Consider the following 27,527-nt stretch of genomic DNA (forward strand, 5'->3'; position numbering starts at 1 on the left):
TAGAAAGAGCTTTTTATTTCCCCAAATAATTCACATACTGTGTGCACATTCATCTTAAGACTTCAAACTCATCAGATGGTAAGCTTTTATAGAGTGGGGATTTATTTTCGTATTCTGGGAGTCAATAAGTACTAATAGCAGGAAACAATAAGGCATGTTGATGCAAAATGCCTGCCTCTAGGTGTCAGACAGTTCTGCCTTCTCAAAAAAAGGATATTAGTGCCTTTAAAATCCACACAGAGCATAGTGGCAAGGAGCTTGCAACTCTCAAACACATACAGAGCCCTGCAAGTGTTTCAGGTCCTGAAGGAGATAGCCCTGAAAGCAGTTACAAAAAACAAAACAAACAAAAAGCCCATACTACAAAGAGCCAACACCTTTTCTAAAAGCCGAAGTGGATGGACATGTCCAGAGACGGGACAAATTTATGAAGGAAAAAAAAATCAATGTAAAAGAAACAGTTCTTTGACAGCCTGGCACATGTTTAGTTTAGCTCATACTTAATGAGCCTCTTTAACATCTATGCCAGACCAAAAGGAAAGGGCCAACCCCTGCAGCCAAAGCTGCCCAGTGTCACTGCCTGTCTTGTGCTAGCACTTGCTTTTGTGTACAGAAATCAAGTCAATATATGTTTGACTGTTACACCCCAGAAACAAGGCAGACTTGGAATTAAAGCGACTGCGTTATCACAGTCTTAGACCAACTACCATTGGATAAGCAAAACCAAATACTGTTGAAGAATCGATAAAAACCACTTTAATGGAGAACCATACTAAACAATGACCCCGACTAAGATCCTAAGGGAGCGAAAGGAGGGAGGCAAATCCAAAGCCAAAGATCCAAAGCTAAACACCAACATATCAGCGCGTGAAGTACTAACTTAATTTGATTAGATTGGAAGGAATTATACTTTGTTTCATAGTAGGAACAAAATAAGTAATAAAATACATATTAACATACTCTTGCTTAGATTCACATATCAAAATTGTTTGAATAGCATTAATAAGTAAAATATTTATATAAAATATTTCAATTTAGCTGGCACCAATCAGATTCAATACTCATCCCTCCGAGACGATTAAAAGAGAAAGCTTTCTTAAACAATCTCTCAAACAAATAAGAACAGGCCCAAGAGTCTATTTGTTACTATTTTCCAACATACACATGAAACAAGGGATGCTGTATTTTCAATTAATACAATTTGTGTACATTTTGTACAAAAGTTGCTATTTCCTAGTTTTCTCACAGCATTTGCACTCTTGATTATGCCTTTTCTCTAAAAATTCCAAAGCCAAAGAACTTCTATGAGTTACCTAAATTCAAAATGTAATTTCAGCCTGATCATTAATTTAATGGAAATGAAGTACACACTTCTCTAATGAAGTACACACTTCTCTCATTGAGTGTACATATAACAATAAGTCCAATTCATAGGATTTAGTTACATCTAGTTTCCTTTGTAGTCTTAGTCTTCATTGTTTAGTCCAGCTATTTATTTACACCATTTTTCAGCAGCTGCTTTCCCTTGCAACATTGCTTGCTAAAAGAGCAAGGAACTTTTGTAAATATTCTCCTTCAATATATAATTCCTTTCCACATTTAATCACTGCTTCCATTAAATTATTCACCGCTGCTCTCACAGACTCCACTTCAGGATCATCTTTAATCCTATCAACTGTTTCCAAGGCACTTCTAATGCTGCCATTGTCCAGATTTAGCTTTATTCCTCCAGCTCTTTACCCTCTGTCTGCTTAAATAAGTAACTGAACCACCTATTTTTTTTTTTTAATGACTTTTTGGGATAGTTTTCAAATGACTACTAAATTCTTACATGAAAGGGCATGTTCAATATTGCTCCATCTTCAAGCCATTAGAGAAAGACCTACATAAACTATCATATATTAAATTCTTTATGTATAAAGAAAGTTTCAACTAATTACAACAAAATAAGAAAAGGAGATGCTAGGTCTAGGTTTATACTGTCTCAGTAACCTAGCCTGTTTTTCCAGTGTTCTTTACAAAAATTTTGAAGCAGAGAGAAGCAGTGTGAAGCTGTTTTTATTAACAGCTTAGCATTCAAGTATCAGTTCAATGGAACAGTGAAGAGGTTAAACAAAAGGAAATATGACGGAAAAAGCAAAAATGTTTGGAAGGGAAGAACAACAGAGCTCAAAACAGAAGAAAGATCAAGTAGCACCATGAAATCTTTGTAAGTCTAGGACAGGTATACTCCAGTAGTCATTACAGCATCTGGCAATCACTGCAGATGCATCTGTTTAAACAGTATTGTTAGGAAAAACACAGACTTTTGGTTATATGATACTTTTAAGCATCTGCTGACTCAAATGGATGTTGGAGGATCAAACTCTAAACATAATTGTCAAACTTTCTCCCATTTTTTGCTACTGCTAGCACCAAAATGGTGGTACTGGGATGAGCTTATCTTCCAACACCTCAAAAGCTTTCAAGAACCACCTTTCAAAATTCTTTCAAAGTAATTTTCATGGAGACACTGAACTATTGCTATGTTGTTTAAACAAACTTACCTTCCTACCTGGGTAAGCCTGCATTCAAGTTGCTGTGTAGAAGTCTTATCTAGAGTCAGAACACGTCCAAAACCCAATTCCAGTTTACCTTTAAGTTACTTTAGAACAGAAAACATTAATGGAGTTATGTAGTCTCTCAGTACTGATGTAGCAAGAAACATTGGGAAATAATTACCTCAGCAAATCCAAGGGGAAGGTAGTTCATAAAGGATATTCCCTACAGTTCATCCATGTCTGGAACAGGAAGAAAAATGAGCCACAAAAGCACTTCTAAAAGACAATCTTTTGTTGCTGTTGTTGAAGGAAACATAATATACAAGTGATGAGGGATAGAATGTGTGTGCGTGTATATTGCAGAAGTTCTTGTCTTGTTGCAGAGTAAACCTCACTGAAGCTGACTTCTTGTTCCATTCAAGAACAACACTTAAGATAACAAGATCTTGGTTTAAAGACCTAAAATAACAAAAACTCCTGTGTGACCAGAAATGAAGTAAAGCCAAAAGAAAATGATTTTTTCCTTTTCTGGAGCTCAGAAAGCTGGCAAGGAGCAATGCTGATAAAACAGAGCGTACCTGACCTGACACTTACCACTAAAACAATCTCCTTGCCAAGAAAGAACACAGCAGTGAAAACCTGTGGGACCCTGCCACATTATTCTCATGTATTTGCTGTAGGTATACAAACTCCTCCTGATAATTCACATACCCGAAATAAAATGTTGAAAGCAGGTATTTGTTCAGAATAGGTTTTTATTTAGAACATATATTATGTCAGGTAGAATTTTGTCAGAATACAACTATCAAATCCACCAAAAATTATAGAATTTTATTCAACAGTCAACTTTGGTGAGCTACTTAAAATTTATCATTAAAGTTACATAGCAGGTATATTACAAACCATAATGTATAATGCTGCATTTGGATCATCCAGCCCAGTTCAGATTTTTTCATTCGTTTAGTACAGATACATCTATAAAGCATGAATAGGCAGGAATTCAGCAGAAAGAGCTTGTTACTTATCTTATTACTAATACGTTAAGAATCAAAGCTTATCAGCAGATGAAAAGATTACAATAACAGAATGTGATCTGTATTAACACTACTAAATACATAACTTAAACTTAACCATAGAAAGGAACACTGATGCCATGCAATACCTGATGAAGCCAAAGGAGCAAAAAGTGTCCTGTCAGAAGGGACGAACCAGTTCCTGAAGATTTATATTATAGGGAAGTATAGATCAGGACTAATTGCATATTACATACATATAATACATCCTGATTCTTGGAAGAAGAAAGAAAAAACAAAACCAAACTTTATAAAGCAATGTTTTCTCTCTAGCAGTCCATGAATGCTCCTTAGTGAGTTTTGACCAGGAAGTCGTCCAAGGGACTGCTAGGATTTTAGTCTCTCCCATCAGTTTAGCTTAGTTTTCTTGGATACCCTATAGAAAAGAATTGTTTAGATGATAAAGTAAATTACACAAAAATACTATGCTTGCTGAAACTCTGATGAACAGAATGAAATTGAAACAAATTGCTAAAGCAAGATATCTGAACATCTTGACTTTGAACAGCAGTAGGACTCCTTGTCTGCATTCCTATGTGCTTTCAGCTGAAGAGGAAACTTTTCATCTTATGTCATTTTAATGTCTCAGTAATGCTACTACATTAATCCAAATTATATAAATATCTATTAAACTTCGAGGTATAATCTTTGAATGTATTCACAAATAGCTAAAAATGAAAGGTACAAGTGAGAATAGAATTATTTCATTGCATATTACTTAAGAAATGGCATAGTTTAGAATAGGTGTTAAAATTATTTTGGTTTACATCTGACAATAAGTATAGCAGTATAGCTGTAGGACAGCATTCACACAGAGCTGAAGAAAAAGTTTATTAGTTATGAACATTTCCTTTTCTGAAATATCTTTCATAATAATCTTCTAGATAAAGGCAATCAAGTTCCAGATAGGAAGACAATATTCCTTTTCCTTCCACAACCATTCATTACAACATAGAGCATTTTGCCACATGGCTTAGGCATAAAACCTCCGAGAGCTCTGAAGCCATTAAAGAGGAGCTTCACTCCTGGGAACCACAGAAGGCTAAGAATATCACACCACAGGCCTAAGGAAGCTTGCCAGCTGACAGTCCATTTTGGCTACAAATCAGCAAACGTGCATTTGTGTAATTAAGGAACAAAGAAATAGATTTTATTCCAGATGGCTTGGCAAGAAAGCACTCCACGAAATGCTGATTTCCTACTCTCTCAAACATCTCTACTTACATGCATTAAGGAAAGGAAAACCTTTTCCTTCAGAACAATTACTAATCTCATAGGGAGGTCTATTTCATATGGAGTCAGGAAAAAGAACTGAAGAAAAAAAAAAAAGAGGGAATCCAAGAACTGAGCAGAAATTTACTCAGCTAAATGGGCATACTCCACAGAAGCATCCTTATGTACTCATGAGCTTGCCTCCAATCCTCTCCATTGTATCAAAAATAATCCAAACACAAGCTTTATCAATATTGTTATATATTTGTAATACAAGCCTCTACATTTTAATTTCATCTTTGCTTAAACTGAAACTTTTTTCTTTAAATCATGCAGGCTCTTTTCTGGTTAAGTTCTCCATACAAGTAGTTTAAAAATGCATTCAAGGCTACCTTTGAAGTTTTAATTCGAACATTGTCAGCAAATTTTGATATCAGCTGTATGATCATCTCAAGCACAGGTCTTGACTGACTCTGGGAAGGCAGCATATCTGTGGTGCTAAATTAGACCTTTTGGCAAAAAAGCATGTAAAAAATGTTTTGGAAAATAAAATGAGAAACTGTTTAGAGAACGTTTAATCCTGCTGCCTATTAAATTAGTTTGTAATTAAAAATCCGAGAGATCTGAAACCTGAGAATGCTTTAAAAGTCATATATTTTCTAAGAAAAGCAGATGTAGTAGGCCAGTATCCAGGGAGCTGGAAGGAGTGTTCTTCTAGAGATCTACATACACTGCCAATAGTGATAACAGCAGGAGGAGAGGATCTCAGATATATTCTAAACAGAGCCGCTGCTTGTGTACACAGAGACAAAATGCAGGTAACTATGCCCAACTGCACAGAAGCTAACTTTTGAAAGCCCTTTTAAATGACAATATACTGCACTCTCCACAACCTAAGGATCTGAGAGGACTTGTTAGCTCAAACATACAGCCAGAATCAAAACAATTCTATAGTTAGATCTAAAATAATAAATACCTCTATAATGAACACGAAAGAAGGACTAGAGTACCTATTCAGTTAGGCCATCTTACTAACTTGTGTTCACTGGCCATCCATGCTGGAGTCTGGCTAGTTTTGTCCACAGACACTTGCCTCGCAGTGTTCAAGTCTGCAGGTTTGATTAGCTTGGGCTCTCCCAAGCATCCATGCTGATTTTCATTCTAGAAGTATGCATGTAAGCAACAACCTCCATACCTTTAATATAGATGTAGAACAGCAAGAATTTCTTTCAAAATTTCTTTTCTCAAAAGGCACTTACCTTTGGTGACGCTTCCGTGCATTTCCAAGACAGCTCTAATTCTCCATTGCCCTAGGCCAACCAGAGTGGGCATCTGCAATCCCAGATTCTGGTGATGAAAAACAGTAGTATGAAAAGGGTAAGAACAATGCTGAGTAGCATGGACACTACAGTATGTTGTTAACGTATTAGTCTATTAAGACATTGGCAATACTTCATTGGCATACTTCGATGAGCAAATTTCCTTATGAAAATATTCTAATGCAAAAGGTTCTGGCAAAACTTAATTTCAAATACATTTTATACATTGCATATATTTAAGTATAAGCTAGGTTTCTTCGAAATGCTTATAATTTATCACCAGTAGAAAAACGTAGAAGAAACTGTTGATACCAGAAAAGAATGTAATACATAAACTATGAGTTAAAATTTGAGGAAGGCAAAATAAGACAGATAGGATAAGTCCACCTCAAATAATCAAATTCTTTACAATTAGTCAGTCATGAAAAAGCAACAAGCCAAGAACCATGCAAACAAGTGCACTTTTTCTGCCATTTTCTTCTTGTATACCAGTTGACAATATTTCAAGTCACCTTCTTCAGTATTTTCCTTTACACTTTAGTTAGTTGTTATTTTGATGACAAGGTTCACAGAAATAAAATATGGAAAATAAACATTGGTGGTTTTACTTAGGAGGAAAAAAGTTCAGGTTATGTTATAAACATGCCTTAGCCAAAATCAGATTTTTAAAAGGAAATTAAAAGATCAGCATCGAAAGTCTTAAACTAATGTAGTTTTGGGTTTGTTTTTTTTTGTTGTTGTTTTGTTGTTGTTGTTTTTTGTTTTGTTGGGTTTTTTGTTTTGTTTTTTTAATAATAAAATTCTACTGTCCTGAATTCGCAAAAGTCCTTTTATTCAGATTAATAATCTAATTCATCTAAGCAAGTGACAGTAGCCATGCAACAACTCAAATGCAAGTTTTTGTAAAGCTGAAGAATGCAAATGAGAGCGTTTGATTATTCAATTGTAGGATTAACAAACTATGCATTTCCTGCTGAACATTTAGATGCAGAAAGTAAAAGCAACAGCAAACTTTAAATAAAATAAAAAAAGGGAGAAAACTAGCAGATAATAAGCAATGCTTTAGCAGGAAAAGTCCTAGTTAACCTAAAGAAAGGCTTCTTAAATAGCTGTTAACATGCAATTCAGGAAACCCTTTTCTGTACAGATTCCTTACTTAAAGGAGCACTTAAACACACCCAATTATTACTGAGGAAGAAGAGCTGTCACCTAGACAGTGGTCTGGTGAGATATGTAGATCTACTCTTTGAAGAAGTGCTTGTGATTGCTGAAGTAGTAATTCATAATGTCTCTGAAACTAACCTTGCAGGGAAGTACCAGGAATACCAAGAGAAGTTTTATCTGAAGAAGCATGAAATCCAGAGTCCTGAAAATAAAGCATCAACAGATTACATTGATGGAAAAACTAGCGTATTATTTCACAGCTTGCCTCATAAGTGACTGGGAACCTGGAAATAAGGGCCTGATTTAATATTTAAATCAACAAGTCTAATGATTCCAATGGAACCTAGTAAAGCTTAATTTGTTTGCCTCACCATGTCCATCTATAAAATGAATAAAACATCATCATTTCAGAAGGACAACACTTTAATCAACAGGGTCACTGTTTGAGATTATTTTAACCAGTGACACAGTCTATTAAAATGTAACAAAATCTTTTACTGAGCATTTTATAACCATTTTCAAGGTCATTAAATATAGTGAGCTTCCTCACATGATCCAGACAACCTGATACAACTTATATTTTAGCAAATAAAAATGCCCAAAACCCCAAACCTGTAAAACAATGCTACTGACCAATAGCACCAGAAGTATGCTGTTACTAGTTTAAACAGCTTCCAGCTCTAATCCATTTTTATGCCCTTTTCCAAGTATCAAACAGTGCACAATTTTTTTTTTTTTTTACAAGATTCTTAAGTACCTGACTCTGACAGTTGTTACTGTCAAAAAAGCTGGGGTTACTGCTACTGTATGTGCTCAAAAAATCCATGCCAACTGTTTGAAGATTAACATTTTTTCCGTAAGAAATCTGTTGACATTTTGTTGAAGGAAAATAACGTTCTGGTATATTTTTCAGTCGCTTTACTGGTGAACAAAGAAGATCATTTTGAAAGTTTCTTAGTCTTTTAACTCTGGGAATTGCAGATAAAGTTCGAACAGGTGAGTTAACAAGAGCTTTTACAGTTTCAGACATCTGTATTCCTCCATATTTCCTGAAATTTAAAGCTCTCTGAAACCCAGGAAGTTTTGGAACAGCTTCACTACACAATTGCTCATAGATCTTGTCAAATTCTCTGTCATAGTGTGTATCGGACCTCACAGAATCACTTAAATTACTCTTGACTAATGTTCCTTTCTCTTCAAGGTTCTGTGAATTTGAAAGAGGTCTTGTCAATGTCGAAGGCTTTTGGATTTCTTTTGAACACAGTTTGTAATACAGTTCTTCAAATGCATCTTCATATTTCTGGGGCATCTTTGAAGGACTCTGCTTCATAGACAATGAGGAAAATGAGTGTTTGTGCTGGAAAGAAATTAGTCTTTCAGAAATTATTTTTTCAGGATTTATGAGCAAAGTATTTGATGGTCTGGCAAAAGAACAGTTTGTGACAGGTGTAAAAGTGTTACTATTGCCATAGGAACTGCAAGTAGATGAACACAACTCTGAGGCATCATAACAAGGAAAGTAATTTTTTTGAGTTTTACTCTCTTTTACCAGATGAGGCACTGTTGACCCTGAACTAGCAGTAGATGTGATAAAACAGGTTTCCAAGGAACATTGGTAAGCTAATTTTTCACTTTCTTTGCATTTTGAATTCTTCAGTGAGACAGTCTGTAACTCATCGTCAGCTAGAACCGTCTCTGCCATTCTAGCCATAACATCAGGAAAAACAGTCTGTTTGGAGACTTTTTGGCCTTTTCCAGATACCAAATGATGTTCTAAACTTGAGTCAGAGCAGTCCATTTTGATTTCATTTGTATCACTGTAAGAATAAGGTACCAGATCAGATAAATTATTAATGGAACACTTGTCATCACAAAGTTCTCTGTTCTCATTTCCGAAAGTTTGATTCTGGCTGTCTTCACTTCTACTGCTGCATATGCTGGGTTGTGCTTGCTTCAGTTTAAGAGGTCTGAACCCTCTTATTTTGTCTACAATGACATTGAGCTTTGGTCTTCTAGAACGCTTCCTTTTGTGCCTTAAGTGTTCAAACATGTATTTTAACTCTTGTCTCCGAGACTGCTTTGTCATGAGCCTTGTAAGTATCTCTACCATCGCTGGATACAAGTCTGCAAGAGTTACGTTGCTCCAGGAGCATTCCTCATCTGCAGACTGGTATTCTTCCAAAATAATATCATAGCAAGTTTTATTCTGTTCTGGAGAAGGTTGATGCCTGGGTATGGTTATTTTATTTGGTGAAATGAGAACATCAGAAAATTGTAACTGTGGAGGTCTGGATGAAGAACATTCATTTGACAACTTTACTTTCATTCTGCGAACAGCAGCTTGGTTGCCTATTCAAAAAAACAAATGAATCACAAAACAAAGAAGAAAAACACCCCAAACCTATTAGGGCACTTCCAGTAATGTAGTACATGACTTAGAAACAATTGCATGCAGTACAGATAGTCTTACTGTAATAGCATATTTCGTTAAGCTTTTTTGCTGGGCTAAATGGATGATTAATATACAATCCATTAGGAACAAATCAAAAGGTTTTTCCTAACCATATTGAATTAGCAGACTGTAGAAGACAAATGAAATGTGTTGGGAAAAAACCTTATTTAAAAATAGCTTAATATATAGATATAAAATACTTTCATTGTAGAGGCAGACTGCTTTACTCTTTGTGATTTCTGACCAGGAGGAACAGCCTTATCCTACAGGTTTTGTTTCCTCTATTTCCATATTACTTGGAAAGCTTTGTACTTGGCTAGCACCAGTACAGCTTTGCTTGCTGTAAAGCACGATGAAGGTAATGCTTTTTGTAGTTGTTAGGCTTGAAATATTTACACCAAAATTCTATCTTAGGTTTGCATCAAGTCTGGAGAGCTTCTGAAGAAAGAAAGTTTACTAGTGAAGTACCACTTTGAGTACCAGTTACCAGCAGACCCAATGCCATTCACTACATTCCTTGAATTTAAAATAAGAACCAAAAAATTATGCTTTCATTTAATTGAGCTTAATGCTGCTGAATTTTGTAACTATGCATTTTTTCCTGAGGCTATTTAAGAAAATCTGTTTTTATATATACACAAGTTATTTATTTTCTATTTTTCAAATACATTTTGCCATAAGCAAAATCATGTCTAACTTCTCTTCAAGAATCCAGCCTGTTGAACTTTTCTGTTGGATAAATAGTGCCTCTGTTTTCAATAAATTAAATATTTATTTCTAATAAATTTTAATAAAAATACATTTTGTAACCAAGATATTTCACCAACACCCAAAAGATTTAGTTGTACCAATCAGTTCTCGCACTGGCGAAGCTAAATAAAGACCTTCCGACGAACCTTGAGGTGCTAGCTGAAAAACAAAGAAAAAAAAAAGACACAATCTAATATCCCGAATTTTTTGCACATTAACATCAAAAACATCAAAGCCTTATTTGTGACTCCTCCTACTCTCTCCTTACTATACTAGGTCTTGTACAGAGTTATGGTGCTAAGGGACTTAGTAAGTTTCAGACAAGGAGGAAAAAGTCTAGTCTAAGACTTCAGTAAGAATTTTTAAGTTACCAGTTTAATCTTGGAAAGCTATTTATCATCTTTGCAACTTCTACATTATGTATCATATCTTAATCCCTTTCCCAAATATGAGAATTTATATGTGGATATATATACCTGGATAATCTATACATCTCTGGCAACTCCATTAGGAAACAGAAGCCATACCATGTAACATAACCCTTCGCCCCCAATCCTCCTCTCCCCCAAAACCAAAATAAAGCTAACACTCCTTTTTTCTCTATGAACCTCAAATTTAAGCTTTTCAGAAAACTTACTGAAGTGAAGATCAACTCACACATCAGGATTCAAAGAACGAAGTATAAAAGAAAAAAAAAAATTGGATATCATCTGCTCTGCTTCTGACAAATCATTGCTGTCAGAGAACTGAGATACTGTGATATTTACGTAGATAGCAATCAGCAGAGGAACGATGATGGAACAGCAGAGAAGCTGTATTAGAATTCATTGTGTTGCACAGTTAGAGATTTCTTATTTTATTCTAATTAGCTAATAACTTATAACAGAACAGGAGAAATATGTTACCGTAATCCACTTGGGAATTTTTCTAGCATCCTCTTGTACTATCACATCCACTTGAACTTTTACTTTCTCTTGAATTTTCCCATCATCTACATACAGATTCTTGGGGGAGGGAGAGGGGGGAAGGAATTAATTAAAACACATAGAAGTTATTGACACTGGCAAACACAAATATATTACTTAGATTTGTTTCAAACTAGTATTATTCAGATAAGGATATCCAACCAGCATGAACTTATTTTTAACATATACATTTTACGTTAAAAACAAAAACAAAGAAGGAACCATATGTGAAGACATATAAAAAAAAAAAAGAGATAACTAGCTAGTTTATTGATGCAGGGAAAAGCACGCACTGCCTCAGAAGACCCACTGATAAAAACAACAAAAAAAAGAAAAAAGTCTAGTGTTAGGTTACAAAGCACCGGTAATTATGGCTGCAAATCTTTACATGTATTATTAACATCCCATGAATTCATATACAAATTAAAGTCTACTCTGTAATGCACCTCTATGTAAAATCTAAAAGCATTTGGTAATAAATGGCAAACGTTTTTCATTAGTGAAACTTTCTGAAGCAGTTTGTATTAGCTATTGTCAGAGACATGACAATGCCTAGCTAAACAAGTAAGGAAAGTAAATTAAATTATTGGTAATTGTATTTGAGCAAGCAGAACACAGGATTAGAATGGCCGCACAAACAAAGCGTGTGTTGTACTCTTCTTCATCAATATAACTACTCTGGGTAGTCCCCTAGTCTAGTTTGGGAGACAGAATCACAGAATCGTATAGGGTGGAAAAGACCTTTAAGATCATCGAGTCCAACTGTAAACCTAACACTACCAAGACCACCACTATACCATGTCCCCAAGCACCGCATCTACACATCTTTTAAATACTTCCAGGGATGGCGACTCAACCACTTCACTGGGCAGCCTGTTCTAATGCTTGATAACCCTTTCAGTGAAGTACAATTTCCTAATATCCAGTCTAAACCTCCTCTGGCACAACTTGAGGCCACTTCCTCTCATCCTATCACTTGTTACCTGGGAGAAGAGACTGACCCCCACCTCTCTACAACCTCCTTTCAGGTAGTTGAAGAGAGCGGGAAGGTCTCCCCTCAGCCTTCTTTTCTCCAGGCTAAACAACCCCAGCTCCCTCAGCCGCTCCTCATCGGACTTGTGCTCTAGACCCTTCACCAGCTTCCTTGCCCTTCTCTGGACACGCTCCAGCACCTCAATGTCTCTCTTGTAGTGAGACATTGTAGTGAAACAACAGCAGAAGATTCCAGTCTGCTTTTGTTATGGTAGCCATTATTTCAGATTTACTTTTTTTTTTTAAAATCATGTTACCTGTTTATGCTAAACTCTCAGGTGAATTATCTTATTTATAAGTGTTTTCACATGGTGATTCATCTAGTTATTCTTTTTCCATACCTATAAAAGCCTTTCTGAGGGTTCCCCGTTCTATGCAATACATTGTATGGTTTTCTCTGGTATACTAATAATACCAAGACATAATATTACTTCATATTGGTCTTCATGACATTATTTATTGAACCTCTCATTTGCTATACTCACTAAAAATGTGCATTAAGATGCAGACTACATAGAGTCTTCTGCTGACAGTGCATCAACTCATCAGGCACGTGTAAGTTATTCAAATAGTTCAATCATTTCTATTGAACACAAAATTATCCCATTATGTTAGACACCAGAAATTTTTACCTGGAAGTGCATGTCTTCCAATTTTCTTCTTACTGAAACTGTATCTGCATCACTTTCTTCATCTACAATTTGAAGATAAATACGAAATAAAATTTAGTTGAACTCAAAACCAAAACGGAAATGTTTTAACACACACTGTATAACTTATTGACTAAACTGGTTTCATTTTAGAAAACTGTTTTCCACATTAAAACTTTTTATCTGTATTACATTTCTATTTCAAGTCCAACTGAAAAGCATGGTTTATAGGTTCATAAATGACTTGAGGGGAACAAAGAAGAGTGACAATAACTTGTTTGTAACCAGTTCTTCAAGATTTATGCTAACCATTTCAGAGAGTAAAACATTTTCAAAGCACTGCTCGGCAAGCTTCACTATTCATTAATGTATCATTCCCGCTACATTCCTAAATATCTCAACAAGATAGTAAGAACCTTTTACCATGCTTCCTTTTCTTAGTTTCTTATTGTCAAGACTGCCTTAGAACTGCCAAGGTGAGAAATAAGACAGACTTGAGAAAATTAAAAAGCAAGTCCAAACCTTCCAACTCAATTTTTAGGTATTCTGTGGGTATTTTTGTGAATGAAACGCAACAAAATATGTTTTTGCTAGATGTAGCCAGACCTTCCAATTCATCATTAGCTAAAGCCTCAGTCTTTCATGATCATAAAACATGTGACTGCATTGTAAGCCTGATTTCTGAATTTTCCTGGCTGTTATATCTTTGTCCCATGATCGTGTTCGCGGCAGGGAGGGAAGAGAAGAGGAGAATAACCCTGAAATGGGAAACAATGAGTGGAAAAAAAAACTTCTTGTTTATCACACCTACCACATCACTGCCTCTTCATACTATTCTTAAATTATTAAAAACAGAATGAAAATCTTTTCCAGCTAATCCCATCTTCCTTTTTTGTTTCCTGGCAGTGCAACCAAAGCTCTGTGGAGAGCTGCTGACATAGAGCTAGGATAAAGATACATATGAAAGAAAGGCTATCTTTGTGGGAGAAAACACAATTTCACATCTTCTGGTGAAAATGTTGAGCAATCAGAGGGTTGGCTTTGACAGCCTACCTGGCCCCAGCAGAATTATTTTATTAGATCTGAAACCTGTATCTGTTAGATAGTCAAAGTTTCTTCCCACATGATTAATGGAAGACAACATTGTGGTCACTTTATCCACAGGAAATCAGTTACTAAGCATCAATAGTGGAGGAAGCAGTAAGAATGTTCATGTTTTAATCTGCAAAAGTTTCAGCTCCAGTTTGTTTTAACAGGTGATACTCTCTTTCAGCTATATAGTCTTCTTCCTCCAGTAGAATTGGGCACAAAACTGGCAGACTGCTCCCTAAATGGTCACTGAGATGACCGGACTAGACTGCTACAAAAATGGGAGGTTCTTGAAATAACAACTCCAGTATCCGGGAATGGTTGACTCCATCACACCAATTACAAATTATTAGAAAATAGCTTGTATCGCAGAATGAATTGATCTGTATACAAGTTGAATACTCTTCTAGGTGTGAAACCTCACAAAAGTGTAATTTTAGTATGTCTTCAATGTATTGTCAATCATACTTCAAATCACTGGAACATTAATTATTAGCAGAGGACCATGGCAGAGCACAGAACAGAAAAAAGTGAAGTATCTTCTCCAGGGAACCTTAACGTGTTTTTAAGGGCCAAAAGGGAAATTTGGGAACACCTTTGTTCCTCAAGCACGGAAGAGAGAGGAAAAACAAAAACTCCCATCTTTCTCTCTGGAAAATTTGACCTGTAATACAGGAAGTTATTTCACTAGGGATGGACTCAATACACTATCGTTACCTGAAAGATATATCTTATTTAAAAGACGAACATGTTAGTAAGGGGGTTACTGTAAATTTTAAGTTTTGACTTTGATGTGATCTTCTAAACCTAAATACACTTAGATAAATATATCATTCAGATTGAACTTTCCTCTTTCTCTCCAAATAAATTCGTTTTTCTGTGATACTATCTTAATAGATAAAAAAAATTGTTCAGATATCACTATACTTTGCCATGCTACTTCCTGTGAAACCAAAGAAGGTAGACCTAATAATTTTCCCTGTTAAGGGCAGACCAATACTTGCAGGTACAGGTGAGAGCTGTTTCACTTTATTTGTACCTGCTGTTGACAGGCTTTGCATACTTTTTGAACAAAAATACTGTATAATACCTGGAAGAAAGACTACTTTCACTGAGAAGCATGAAGCATTCTGTACAAATACTAAAGATGGAAAATTCCTGCCAAAGCTAAAGTTTTAGCTAAAGATACACTTTTTTTCTTAACAGTTAGCATGCCCTATTGCTAACCTTTTATATATTAAAAAAAAAACCAAACCAACCCAAAACCCAAAAACCCTCAAAACACCTAGGTGAATTCCATTTTTAAGTGAGGAATCCAATCCCACATCTCTAAGAAGCTAATTTCTAGGTCTTACTGTATTTGGAGATAGCTGGGACTGACAGAGGCTGCTATAAATCCTCTCCAGTCTCTTCCTACAATATTCACAGGAGAAGTAAGAGGAGTGGATAATCATATTATTGTACACTGCTATGAAGATACCAGAGTCTGAACTGCATCACTCATTTATCCCACGAGTGCAAAAGACAAAAAGGACACTTACAGAAGCTAAACTATAGATGCCTCTGAAATTTGTTTCCTATATTTCATTGCGCAGTTTGAGAGAAAACAAACTCACATTTTCTAAATTTTCAGAAATTATTTTATCTTTCAAATAGATATTTGAAATTATCCTCTCAAATGATAGGAGGACAAATTTCAGGTTGCTGTTTGCTATCTTCCCTAAAGAGAGAGGTAATCATCTGCCTTGGAGACAGCTATGCATATGAAGCACCCAATTTATTCCAGAGTATTTAAACATCAGCTAACCATATTTTGCTGCAATTGCTATTTTAATCATTAAATGCTGGTTACCACCTAGCCATAGTTTAATTTATGCAAAATAGTAAGTTTTTATATGTGCAAGAATCAAAAGATCTTGAGTAATATAAGTTTTAAATATTTTAAAGACAGTCATTCAAAAACTGTTACCACTAATTAATACAATCAAATAATTATTTGGGAATACAAGGTCAAAATGACCCAAAACTTTGCAGACAGGCCACAAGACTGATGCTGAAACTGTTACAAACTCTACTGAAAACGTATTGTTGTAGCCAAATGCAATATCTGTGTTTACCAGACCACTAGAAGTTAATGTATATATTCTAATCATTAATAAAACTTCTATTGCCACTTATGCCAAAGTTTTGATTTATTATTTTGATTGATTTTTGATTTATCCTTTCTTTATTAAGAAAAGGCAATTGACCATATTCCACATTGACTTTCCAATGTATCAGGGATTCAGGACTGAGATTTTAAAGAGGAATGAGGATATTGATTTCATAGTACTACCAGTACCTCAGTCTTCTGTTATTCCTATTCTCTACTTTCTGAAAGGGTGCAGAACACATATTAACATTATTTTTACTGTATTAGAAAATTATGAAAGTTATTTGCAATCTTTTTCTAAAAGTTAAGAAAAAAAAAGGTAGCTAAAAAGTAAATTAAAAAACCCACCTATGTCAGATGTATCCACATGAGAGTTCTCAGCAGATTCCTTAAAAGCACATGAAAGGAATTTTAAGACCTGGTAGCATAAGCTATATTAACTAGCCTATAGAATTTTCTGCTCTCGCTACTTGCTCAATTTTTTTTGGGGGGGTGGTAGTGATGAAACAAACCCAGGCATATTCCACAAACTATGTCCAAATGACACCACCTTTACTAACACATCTGTACAAGAATTTGTCTTGATTCACATCTGATTACTCAATGGGGAAAACTATTTGTCTGAATATAGAAGGGCTGGGAAGAAAATAATGCAAGGAGTAGCTATTATACAACAAGAGCAAAAAACAGTTGACAGATGAATTCTAATCACCAAATCTTTATTCAGTATGTACTGGGGATTTTCTCTGTGTTCCAATGTATCAGGAAAGTTTCTTAAGTGCCCACTTTAAACAATTCTTAATTGCCTACTTCAAACAATCTATATATAATATTTCAAATAGGTTTTTTGCTCTATTTTTGTAGAAGTCTTGATAGTTGCATAAAAAGCTCATTTATATGGATAAGGAGCCTTTTCTAAATGTTTACAATCTACATCTGACATCACGTTATTCAGAATTTCTTTTAAAAAAGTCTAAATCTATTCTGTCCAGTTCAATCACAAAATTAGTGTATTGTGGGTTAAAATGACATCAATAAATGAGACAATCCTAACTACCATCTATGTAGAACAAATAATTAGGAGTGACTAGTGAGATGGCCTATATCACTCTTCAAATGCTGAATATTTTCTCCTTAAAAAGATAAGGAGTCAAAAGAAGTTATTCTAGACAACCACAGATTTTACAAATAATAATTTTAAAAGTTAGACACACATATTGCCTAACTAAAAAGACACTTGATGGTTTAAAGCCTATGTCCAACTGCTCTATCTGTCTTTAAATAAACTTAAAAGAAGAGTAGAATTCAGCTGAAATCCATGGCTGATATCATGGCTGTTATTTGATAACCCAAATATCACAATGGGAGGGAGGATATGTAATTATATGAAACACACATAAAGCCTACCACATAAACAACATGAATAGGGACATAGTAAAAATTAAAAAAAAAAAATTGCATGAATCTACCATCACAAAATGTATTAGACCACCACATATAGAAGTACAGAACTTGAATTCATCACCACCTCAAACAGAACCTATCAGGGGAGGAAACAATCAGGGGAAGTACACTAGATGATCAACATTACCCAGAACATAAAGATTTTAATTTTACATGAACATGTAGCTGGTAAGTAAGGACACATCTTTCCTAAAATAAAATAATGCAACTACATGGGGGGAACTACATGAGGGGGAATATAAAGCAATTGTTTAATAAGATACCTGAAGTTTGAAGAACTGCAGTGAAAGACCTGCAGCAAAATACTTTAAGCCCTCATTTTTTTCAGAAGTACTTATTTAAGGAGAATAAAGTGATTCAATTCAGCAATTAGTAGGTCTTTAAAAATCTAACTTTATAGCTGTGGTACAGGACCACCCACTCATAATTAATTTCTTATTTGTGTAGTCAAAAGCTATGTTTTTGCACAGAGGCTTTATAAAAGTAGATGCAATGTGGTGCCCATACCTGATGTATTGTTGAACATCCATCTCCAAAATCACTGGTCTGTTGCTTTGACATATCTTAGCATGCATGGGAGGAAAAAAATAATTCTATTTCAGTTTGGTACATTAATTCTTCACTTACATATACACTCATTTATTTTGAAAAATATTTAACACAAATATTTAACAAATGGAGAACATATATAGGACTGAAACAAAGAATAGACAAGTGACAGAACAACATTCTAGTCAAATATAGCAAACTAATTCTGATCAGAGATGTACATCTGACATATTACATGTTTTCTTCTTAACCCATGAAGCACCACAGATTTAAAATATTTCAATATTTAAATATTTAAAATAAGATTTGCCCCTTTATCAGGTGGTATCACTTGTAGAAAAGGAAGACAACTGCAAACTTTTTGCGCATTTTTCTTTGCATATGTTGCAAAGGATAAGGAAAAGACTAACTACTCCTGAAGCCTGAGGGTAGAGCTCCAAACCTCTATTGCATCTTTTAAATTATTTTTGGCAAGAGCCAAAACTGCTATGCCTGTCTCCTGCACAGATTGACCCACCCACAATCTTTGTGGCTCCCCCCACATTTATTTCACAAGAAGCAGAAGAAATATAAAGACCGTAAAAGCTGTCTAATTTAGCAGAGATCTCCCCTTTTTACATTTCAATCTATACTTTGTTCTTCATTAGCTATCGCAACTCAAACAGATTTAAAGAAAACCCAAAATATTAGACCCACAGAGAAGTAGCTATCTTCAAATAAATGACTTCCACATAAGCTTATTTCACAATTAGCCTCTAAGCCAGATATTGTTGCTATTAAAATTACTCAGACTGAAAACCGTTTTGATATTGCCAAAAAAAGTTACATTTCTAACCATTGCCTTGTTAGATTTAAAAAAGGTTTAACAAGCTACAACCTCTCAAGTCTGTATACAGTGCATATGATTATGATGTGCATATAAAAATTGTTGCCTAAATCTATTGTTAATACTGCATAAATTACAGAAATTTAATCTTTCCCAAAAGAGCAGATCTATGTCTCCAAACATACGACTGTGCTGGTACTAAAGCTGTAGCGGACTTCTCATGATTGGATGAATGTGATAGACTTAGACTTACATAATAAAAATAATACATGTGCTTTAGCAGATATGTTTACCCTACTCAAGACTGTCATTAAACAAGTTTGTTTAATGCAGAATTTGTTGTCCTTGCTTTTTTCTGCATTTCTGTTTCCAGACAAACTTATGTCAAATATCACAAGCGATTTACTTTTTTTTGGTTAAATGGTGAGAAAACTTCTCATACCTAGCTCAGGCACATAGGTACTATTTACTCCTATAAACACGTCATATTATTTAATAGTGCCAAGCACACATCTAAAGATTTCCAGTTTTCTAAAGGCTTAAAGCATATGGAAAGGAACCTAAAGATGTCATCTATTCCTTCTTCCATTTTAAAGCAGGAACAACTATACCTAACTTACCTCTATGAGAAGTCTAACCCATTCTTAAGAGCAACTCCATAATCTCTAAGAAAGGTGCTTCAGGACTTCCTTATGTTTACATTTGGAAAGCTTGTCTAATATTTAACTTAGAAGCTCTCTTCTGTTCTTTTTTTTTTTTCCCCTCTGTTTAAGTCCTATCACCAGTGGCCCTAGTAATTTTTTTCTTTTCCTGACTCACTCCAGCTAATCAAGCTACTATCAAATACAAAACAAAGTACTCCACCACAAATTTTATCACTGTTCAACAGTGCAGAAAACCTGTTTTGTGTGCTTTACATACTAGGCACCTGTGCATACCTTCTAGCACAGCGTGCACTATATTCACAACAGAGTTATATTCTTGGTTGGCTCAACCAGCCTTCAGAATTGCCTCTTCCTGCATTTGATTATTCCTACGTAAGTCTATCACTTTGAACTTCTCCGCATGAAATTACACAGTTTACTTTAAGTTTTAGCCCGAATTTGTCAGACCACCTTTCACAGTGGTCATCCCTACTTGGTATCATCTGCAAGTTAGTTAAGGGTATCCCCTCTTTTACTATTTACTTAATGAAAGTATAAACTAGTAATTTGCTCGGGACAAGTCCTGGAAAAAAATCCCTCATGTTTCCCTTCAGTTTGGACACAGACCATTGATAACTATTCTAAGCACAGTTTTCCAACCAGTAGGAAGCTGGGTTATAAAACCACACTCCCGCATAAAGTTAATGAAGCATGCTATGTAACTAGAAGGCTCTGGCTTCAGCTTGTGACCTTCTCGGGAAATTTACGTTCACTATTTTGCAAAAAATTACAGTAATGCTTCCTTTAGAATATATTAGCAATACATTTTTTTAGAAGCTGAATAAAGCATTTTCCAAACATTTCTGGATCAGCAACACAGGAAATCAGAATAATACTGTAACGTCCCATTGAAATTCCTTACTGAGCAAGATCTATGAAACACCACAGAGGGTGTTTTGTTTCAAAAAAATTTATCTAGGAAAGAAAGAATTCTAAGTGGCTAATATATGACAGAAATATTGCTGCTCTTGGAGATTGAAATTTAACATACTTGGTCATCCCATACTCAGAACTGCCATATATATTAAAAAAAAAAAAAAACACACTCAAAGGATTGTCGTTTTACCCAGTAAAACTTTATAGGGGTACTGTACATTCTAGCCAAACAGTTAAAATAGATTCTAGCAAAATTCAGAATTGCGAGTTGGAAAAAATAACACAAGTTATATTCCAAGGGAAGGGATTCATTAGTAAGTATTTGGGTCTTATAAAGATTATTTTAAATGTTCACACTTAATAGCACAAAACTTTATGTATCCTAACTGAAAACACCTATCAGGCCCACCTAAGAGTATAGAACAAGAATAGGTAAGAATTGCACATTAGCTTTAATAATCCATAGCCAGAAGCAGCTTTTTTGGGTTGTTGTTGGGTTGGGGGTTTTTTTGTGTAGTTTTTTTTAAGGGTAACACCAACCACAACCAGCCAGTACGAATGCTTACTCCATGTACTTTTGTGTTTCAGATAAAAAGTCAGTGCAAGATACTTCAAGTACTGTATCTTTTAAAAAACTAATGGCTAGATGCTCTTTTGTTCTGAGTTTTACTGCAGATTGTAGCCAGTCATTTTTTGTACTATCCAGACTCATCAGTATACATTTTCTAAAAATTAGAGGCAAAGGTCTGGACCATCTGAATTTTTTTGTATCAGACCCTTATTTCCCAGCTCAACATTTTAATTTCATAGGCTAACACAAAGTCTATACATGAACCCTGTATGGAAAAATTTTTTGGTAGGATTGTAGAGGGAGAGGGACACTAGGTGGTGTTTTGTCCTCAGATGTTCAGCATAAAAGTTTCTCAGATGAATGTCATAAAATAAACAACACCAAAAAAACACCTCAAAACCTTAAGACAATAAAGCCCACCATACCTTCACTGTACTACACATCATAATTTCCCCCCATCATTTATCCCAGTAAAAACATGCATTTTATTGGAACATACAGCTCCTCTTCAGAACAATGAGAAAATCTTCAGATGTCATACGTCTCCCTAAGTACTATTAGAATTACACTTTGATGTGCAGTCTTGATTTGACTTCCATCATGATACTTGATCTCTAATGAAATAACTAGACACTACTTTTTCCTGCAGGCAGCCTGATTCATTCAGCATAGAGAATAATCTGCTAAATTTTTGACAGCTCATCATGTAACTTCATGAGATTCTTTTAACACACATTTTTTAATATGCCTGCTTATCTAGTTATTATCAAAAAGCTAGCAACTTCCAAATTTCTCCACTTGTACACCCACGTAAGTCAGGATTGGAATTTTTAGATTCAGTGAACATCTGAAAAAACTGACAAATACAACAAAAAGCTCACTATTTAATTGATAAGGGGAGATTATTTTAATCAACTTGTGATGATAGGAACATCAATTATAATGTATTTACTCATCTTAAACATTTTAAATTACATTTCGGAATCCTTATGAACATAAGTATTGTTGTTTTTTTGGGTGGTTCCCCCCACAAGAAACAGTGAGTATCCTAAAGAGTTTGGCATAAAACCAGCACATCTTCTATTAAGTCAAGACTCTTTGGATAAGATAATTTATAGCACTACTTTTTTTTTTTTTAAACACTTTACCTGCATTCCATTGATTTCCTCTATTACACTGCAATTAGAAATAGGAAAAAGAAAAAAAAGAAGAATCTTAGAATAGGAAATTTCTTTTAACCGATGCCTTTATTTACTTTGTGTATCTCACAACTAGGAACTTCCTAAATAACCATTCAGTTTCCTTCAGGTTTTGCTTCCCATGGCCTGACCAGAAAAGCCACAAATACATGGTAAAACTTACCTGATCATTCAGTTCTTGCCATACTGTTGCTGTTAAAATTACTACAAGAACACAAGCTATAGCTACCTTAGCCCATATAAGAGGCTAAGGCAAAGAATTCCTCTTACAGTCCTTAATGGATTTAGTCTGTAAAGTTGTGCAGCAATGCTTAGTAGATGATGCACAAGGTATTACCAGCTGTAGAAAAGGGAAATACAGCCCCTTTTCTGTCTCCATTAAATCCACTCTTGTTCCCCAAGACTGAATTTCACTCCTTATCCCCTCACTCAGTGGGGTTCAGAACAGCTTCCGTGTTACCAACCAAGGCACACTACACAACTTAGCTTTTTAGACAGATATTAGGAACGTAGTATCAAGGCGGTTTTTGACAGTTATGTGAGAAACACAGATTTTTATGAAATTCACTGTTGAGTTCATATGGGGGAGTTTAGGAAACAGAAAAAGAAGCGACTGCTTGTTTAATGTAAATACAATAAAAAAATACAAATCATACAACAGTAATGGCTTTAGTTTGACACGGACAGCTAGTGCTGAAACTGCAAAGATACTTTATTTACTCTAGCATTATTTTACGGGGGGGGGGGGGGGGGGGGGGGGGAATCTGAAGGTGAAACCAGTAAGCTCTTCGGAATTGAAAAGCTGATTACCTGAACCAAGATAAATTGATTCAATGCATGTTGACTACAATGACAATATTCTGATGAGATCCAAAAGTATGTGTCTCCATCAGACAGCATTTAAAAAAACATAATTTTTTTTTCTAGGTTTACCACTGGCACTAACCACTGGTAAATGGTCATCTATTTTAGTCTCTCTCATCTGACAGTCTTAACCAATCTATCCTAGAACCCTATTTTAAAGCAGATGTTGACTTCATTGATTAATACCTCTTGCAAGTATTATATGGCACAGCAAGATTAGAATGTATTCCTAAACATATGAAAAAAGAAATATTGCTCCATTTTGACTGCATAGTAGTACTATATTATTAGATACCTCAAGTACTTCCTTCCTCCATTTTTTAAGCTTCTTGGTTGACACTTCCTCCCATTTTTTTGGTCCTAGAAATAACAAGAGATATCAATATAAACATAGCTTTACTTATAACACTATCTATACCAAGTATCATTCCAACAAAAATAAACATCTAGGAAGAACATACTACATAGCAACAAAACATTATCAAATCTGAACAGCCTCCAATACAATTGCTGAAACAAAAACTTATAGGAAAACAAACCAAGAGAATAGTGTAATTTCAAGTTAACTGAGAAGTCAGGCAAAAAAAAAACCAATCACAGAATGAATCTGTGATTCACAGCCCCAGATGCTACGAAGAGGGGAAAAAACCCAAATTATTTTACTTTTTAAATTTTATTTAATGCATGCAGACTACATGGTATCTGACGTTACTTAAAGGCATAATTAAGGCTTTACAGGACTGAGATCCATATTCATTCCATATTGAATAGAGGTTACTAAACCAAAAGCATAACCAAGCCTTTACAAATCCAAGACTGTGTACTGCAGTGCTGTATGCATGGTTTCTTCCCTCTCCCTCTCTCAATGGACAACATATATAAAATGCTATAAAATGCAAACTTCCCAGTCTGTAAAAACCTTTAAAAAGTAAAACATATTTGGTGCAACAGTTACATTGGGCTTGACACTGTGATAGTACTTCATGTGTATGTCCAGTAAGTTCTTTACGAGAATTGATACGGCAATTTACATATCATAATCCTCACTTCAGCGATGACAAAAACTGGCAGAACATTTCATTTCCCAGTAAAGCCACCATGATACTAAGTCACAAGTCCCACTAAAACCCTGAGCAACGTATTTTAGAACAACAGGGTTTTTTCACAATAAGCTCTCCATAAGCATTATCAACTCTATAATGGATCGACAGTTATAATGAAACACTGGAAAAATATGACATGGCATAACATGGTACAGATTTATGCTAACCACATGAACATTCAATAAAAAGTTAAAGACGCTATCTACCCAGTCCACCCTTGACATTTCACATGACAGAAATTTATCAGAGCAGCCTTCAGAACACTAAGCGGAGATGAAACTATATAGTCCATTCATGCATATCAACTTCCTGCTAATACTTCCATTCCTTTGTTTCCCCTCAGTCTTCTCCATTTTGATTCTTCTTCTTACAAGACATCCAAATATTAACCATTGTAACCCTGAACTTTGCTAATAACTCTTCTGTTATCTAAACAGAGCATGCAATGGACTAAAATGGTGTGTATAAATAAACTCTCCAGGTATTATATGCTGTATCAAAGTTTACATACAAAATGACATACCTAAGCGGACAAAACTCAGTATCTGTTGCAATTAAATGTTATATAACTGCCAACAGTTGCATGGTTCACTAAGTCTAACTATAGAGTATATAAATATTGAAGCTTTAAGAAGTTCTTACCGTCAGGCGTATCGTAAGTGAGAGTATCCATGGAAATAAGTAAATCATCTTCAAAAGGATGATTATACTAAATAAAAAGGACCATTAAAGATTAGAATAGATGATTAAAACAATGTTTTTAACATGCATTTTAAGTATGGTTTTTACACAATTTTGTTGTGACCAAAACATGAAATTATCAGTTTTATTGACTGAAGTTAGAAGTCAGCAATCTGGAAATATTAATTCCTAGAGGAAACACGTATATATGTATGCATGTCATTCAATTTCAAGGCATAAGCCAGTCACTGACAAAATGGGGCTTCAGAGTTTTCAAAAGTAGTTCAATGTCCTGGTTTCAGCTGGGATAGAGATAATTTTCTTCCTAGTAGCTGATATAGTGCTGCGTTTTGGATTTAGTATGAGAATAATATTGATAACACGCTGATGGTTTAGTTGCTGCTGAGCAGTGCTTACACTAGTTAAGGACTTTTCAGCTTCCCATGCTCTGCCAGGTGCACAAGAGTCTGGGAAGGGGGCACAGCCAAGATAGTTGATCCAAACTGGCCAAAGGCCTATTCTGTGCCCTATGATGTCATGCTCAGTATAGAAACTGGGGGGAGTTGGCCAGGGGGCAGTGATCGCTGCTCAGGGACTGGCTGGGCGTTGGTCGGCAGGTGGTGAGCAGTTGCATCACTTTTTTTTTTTTTTTCTTGGGTTTTGTTCCTCCCTCTCTTTTTGTTTTCCTTTTCATTACAATTTATTATTATTATTATATTTTAATTATTAAACTGTTCTTATCTCAACCCACGAGTTTTCTTACTTTTGCTCTTCAGATTCTCTCCCCCATCCCACCGAGGGGGGAGGGTGAGCAAGCTGCTGGTGTGGTGCTTGGTTGCTGACTGGGACTAAACCACAACATTAAGTTATAAACTCTGTTACAGAGTTCCTTCTAAACTTCCTCTGTAGTAACCCAAAGTAGCCATTTAGCATAGACCTACAGCTCACGACATAAAAATATCCAATCTAATACTAGATGAGAAAAATGTTCTAGAACCAGACTTAGCCTTATGCCAGTACCTAGACATTAGCACAAAACCTTTCCCTCAACAGCAAAGCTGACATCCCTGAATAAATGCATGCATCTCTGGATGGAGGTGTACAGTTCCCACATGTTAACACGAAATGGCTCTAACATAAGGAGGATTTGCAGAGGGAGTCCCCCACTTCTTTCTGTAGTTTCACTGGAAATACCTCATCTAATGCTAGCTAATTTGGGTTAAAGGCACTATAAAGACAACTTGGACTTAAATATAAGTCACTTATTAAATACTGGCAATCCCAGATCTAAGTTTTATGGACTTATTCAAGGAGCTGGCTCTTTACCAGCTTACTCACGCCAAGGCACAGGAGTGCATGGCTCAGCACAAACTGCAAAGCTGCCTGAGGCCCTGGTAGCCAGGAGCTTGTGACACTGCAAGTAGTCAACTGATGAAGAGAATTCAATGTCAGTTACTGCAAATTAGCGCACAGAAAAAAAATTGAACCTCCAGTACTGACAGGACTTGGAGGTGGTCAGGAAGGAGGAGCAGAGAGCGCTGCCATTGCCTAAGGCGAGGTGGGCAGAGGGCCGCGCTCTCTAGCAGCCTTCCAGAGGCGGTCAGAGGGACGCACAAGGGCGGCCAAGCCACGCCACTCGCTATTTCCGCAAGAGAAACCGTAAGCGGACTGCGCTCCTGAGACAGGCTGGAGCGAAGCAGGGCGGCGGCAGCCTGGAGGCTCCGCGGGGCACGGCCGCACAGGTGACAGAGCTTCCCCGCCGCCCCCGCCTCAGGACGGCGACGAGGGCCTCTGTCAAGGGCCCCTGCCCAACGGCCGGGGCGGCGCGCGACCGCGGCCCTCACCTGCTCCATGATGCGGTGGATGGAGGCCATGAAGCGGGCGTTGCTCTGCCGCAACCGCTCGTCCAGATCAAAGGCCATGGCGTGCGGGCTGCTCTCCTCCGCGGCAGCGGCGGGGGATGGTGGGCGACCCGCACACACGCACCTCGGCCCCGGCCGCCGCCGCAGCCAGACAGTGCCTTCCCGCCCCACGCCAATTCAAACTGCTCACCACGCCCCCCCCGGGCCTCCGCCCCGCTTCCCACCTCTGATTGGGCCTTGCTCACGTCAGTTCAGGCGCCGCAGCCCATCCGAGTACGCAGTGGGGAGCCTTTCTCACCTGACTGGCTGCTAGCGCTGCCGCACGCCCATCCCCTCCCTCCTCACGGTTAACCCGTCTCAAAGCCCTCCCATTGGGTACGGGGTTGGCTGCGGGTCGGGGGTTGGACGCGGCGCAAAGTCGCTGTTCTAC

The 27,527-nt window shown here is 36.3% G+C and overlaps 1 protein-coding gene across 2 annotated transcripts; it reads right to left on the minus strand.

The window, feature by feature from the left end:
* Window positions 1-3,751: 3,751 nt before the first annotated feature.
* On the minus strand, window positions 3,752-27,265 carry HJURP (Holliday junction recognition protein). 2 transcript variants are annotated; one of them, XM_075515073.1, is made up of 13 exons: window positions 27,080-27,265; window positions 25,197-25,263; window positions 23,747-23,811; window positions 22,537-22,564; window positions 18,370-18,425; window positions 16,747-16,786; window positions 13,140-13,201; window positions 11,416-11,514; window positions 10,609-10,669; window positions 8,066-9,657; window positions 7,447-7,510; window positions 6,085-6,172; window positions 3,752-3,989 (listed from the first exon to the last, which is right to left on the minus strand). In XM_075515073.1, exons 1-12 carry the CDS (start codon window positions 27,155-27,157, stop codon window positions 6,120-6,122), a joined length of 2,265 nt encoding a protein of 754 aa, XP_075371188.1. In that variant the 5' UTR covers window positions 27,158-27,265; the 3' UTR covers window positions 3,752-3,989; window positions 6,085-6,119. The 2 variants fall into 2 exon arrangements, with proteins under 2 accessions (XP_075371188.1, XP_075371197.1); XM_075515082.1 differs by lacking the exons at window positions 16,747-16,786; window positions 25,197-25,263; window positions 27,080-27,265 and having other exon boundaries at window positions 23,747-23,813.
* Between the last annotated feature and the right edge of the window lie 262 nt (window positions 27,266-27,527).

This window comes from Mycteria americana, chromosome 1 (assembly GCF_035582795.1).
Source record: "Mycteria americana isolate JAX WOST 10 ecotype Jacksonville Zoo and Gardens chromosome 1, USCA_MyAme_1.0, whole genome shotgun sequence".
NCBI classification, from domain to species: Eukaryota; Metazoa; Chordata; class Aves; order Ciconiiformes; family Ciconiidae; genus Mycteria; species Mycteria americana.

Coding starts and splice junctions, on each gene's coding strand:
- HJURP (XM_075515073.1), bottom strand. CDS start 27,157: ATGGCCTTTGATCTGGACGAGCGGTTGCGGCAGAGCAACGCCCGCTTC. Junction 13,202..16,746: donor TGTGGATACATCTGACATAG/GTGGGTTTTTTA, acceptor TTCAAATTGTAG/ATGAAGAAAGTGATGCAGAT. Junction 7,511..8,065: donor GTAACAACTGTCAGAGTCAG/GTACTTAAGAAT, acceptor CTTTATTTTCAG/GACTCTGGATTTCATGCTTC.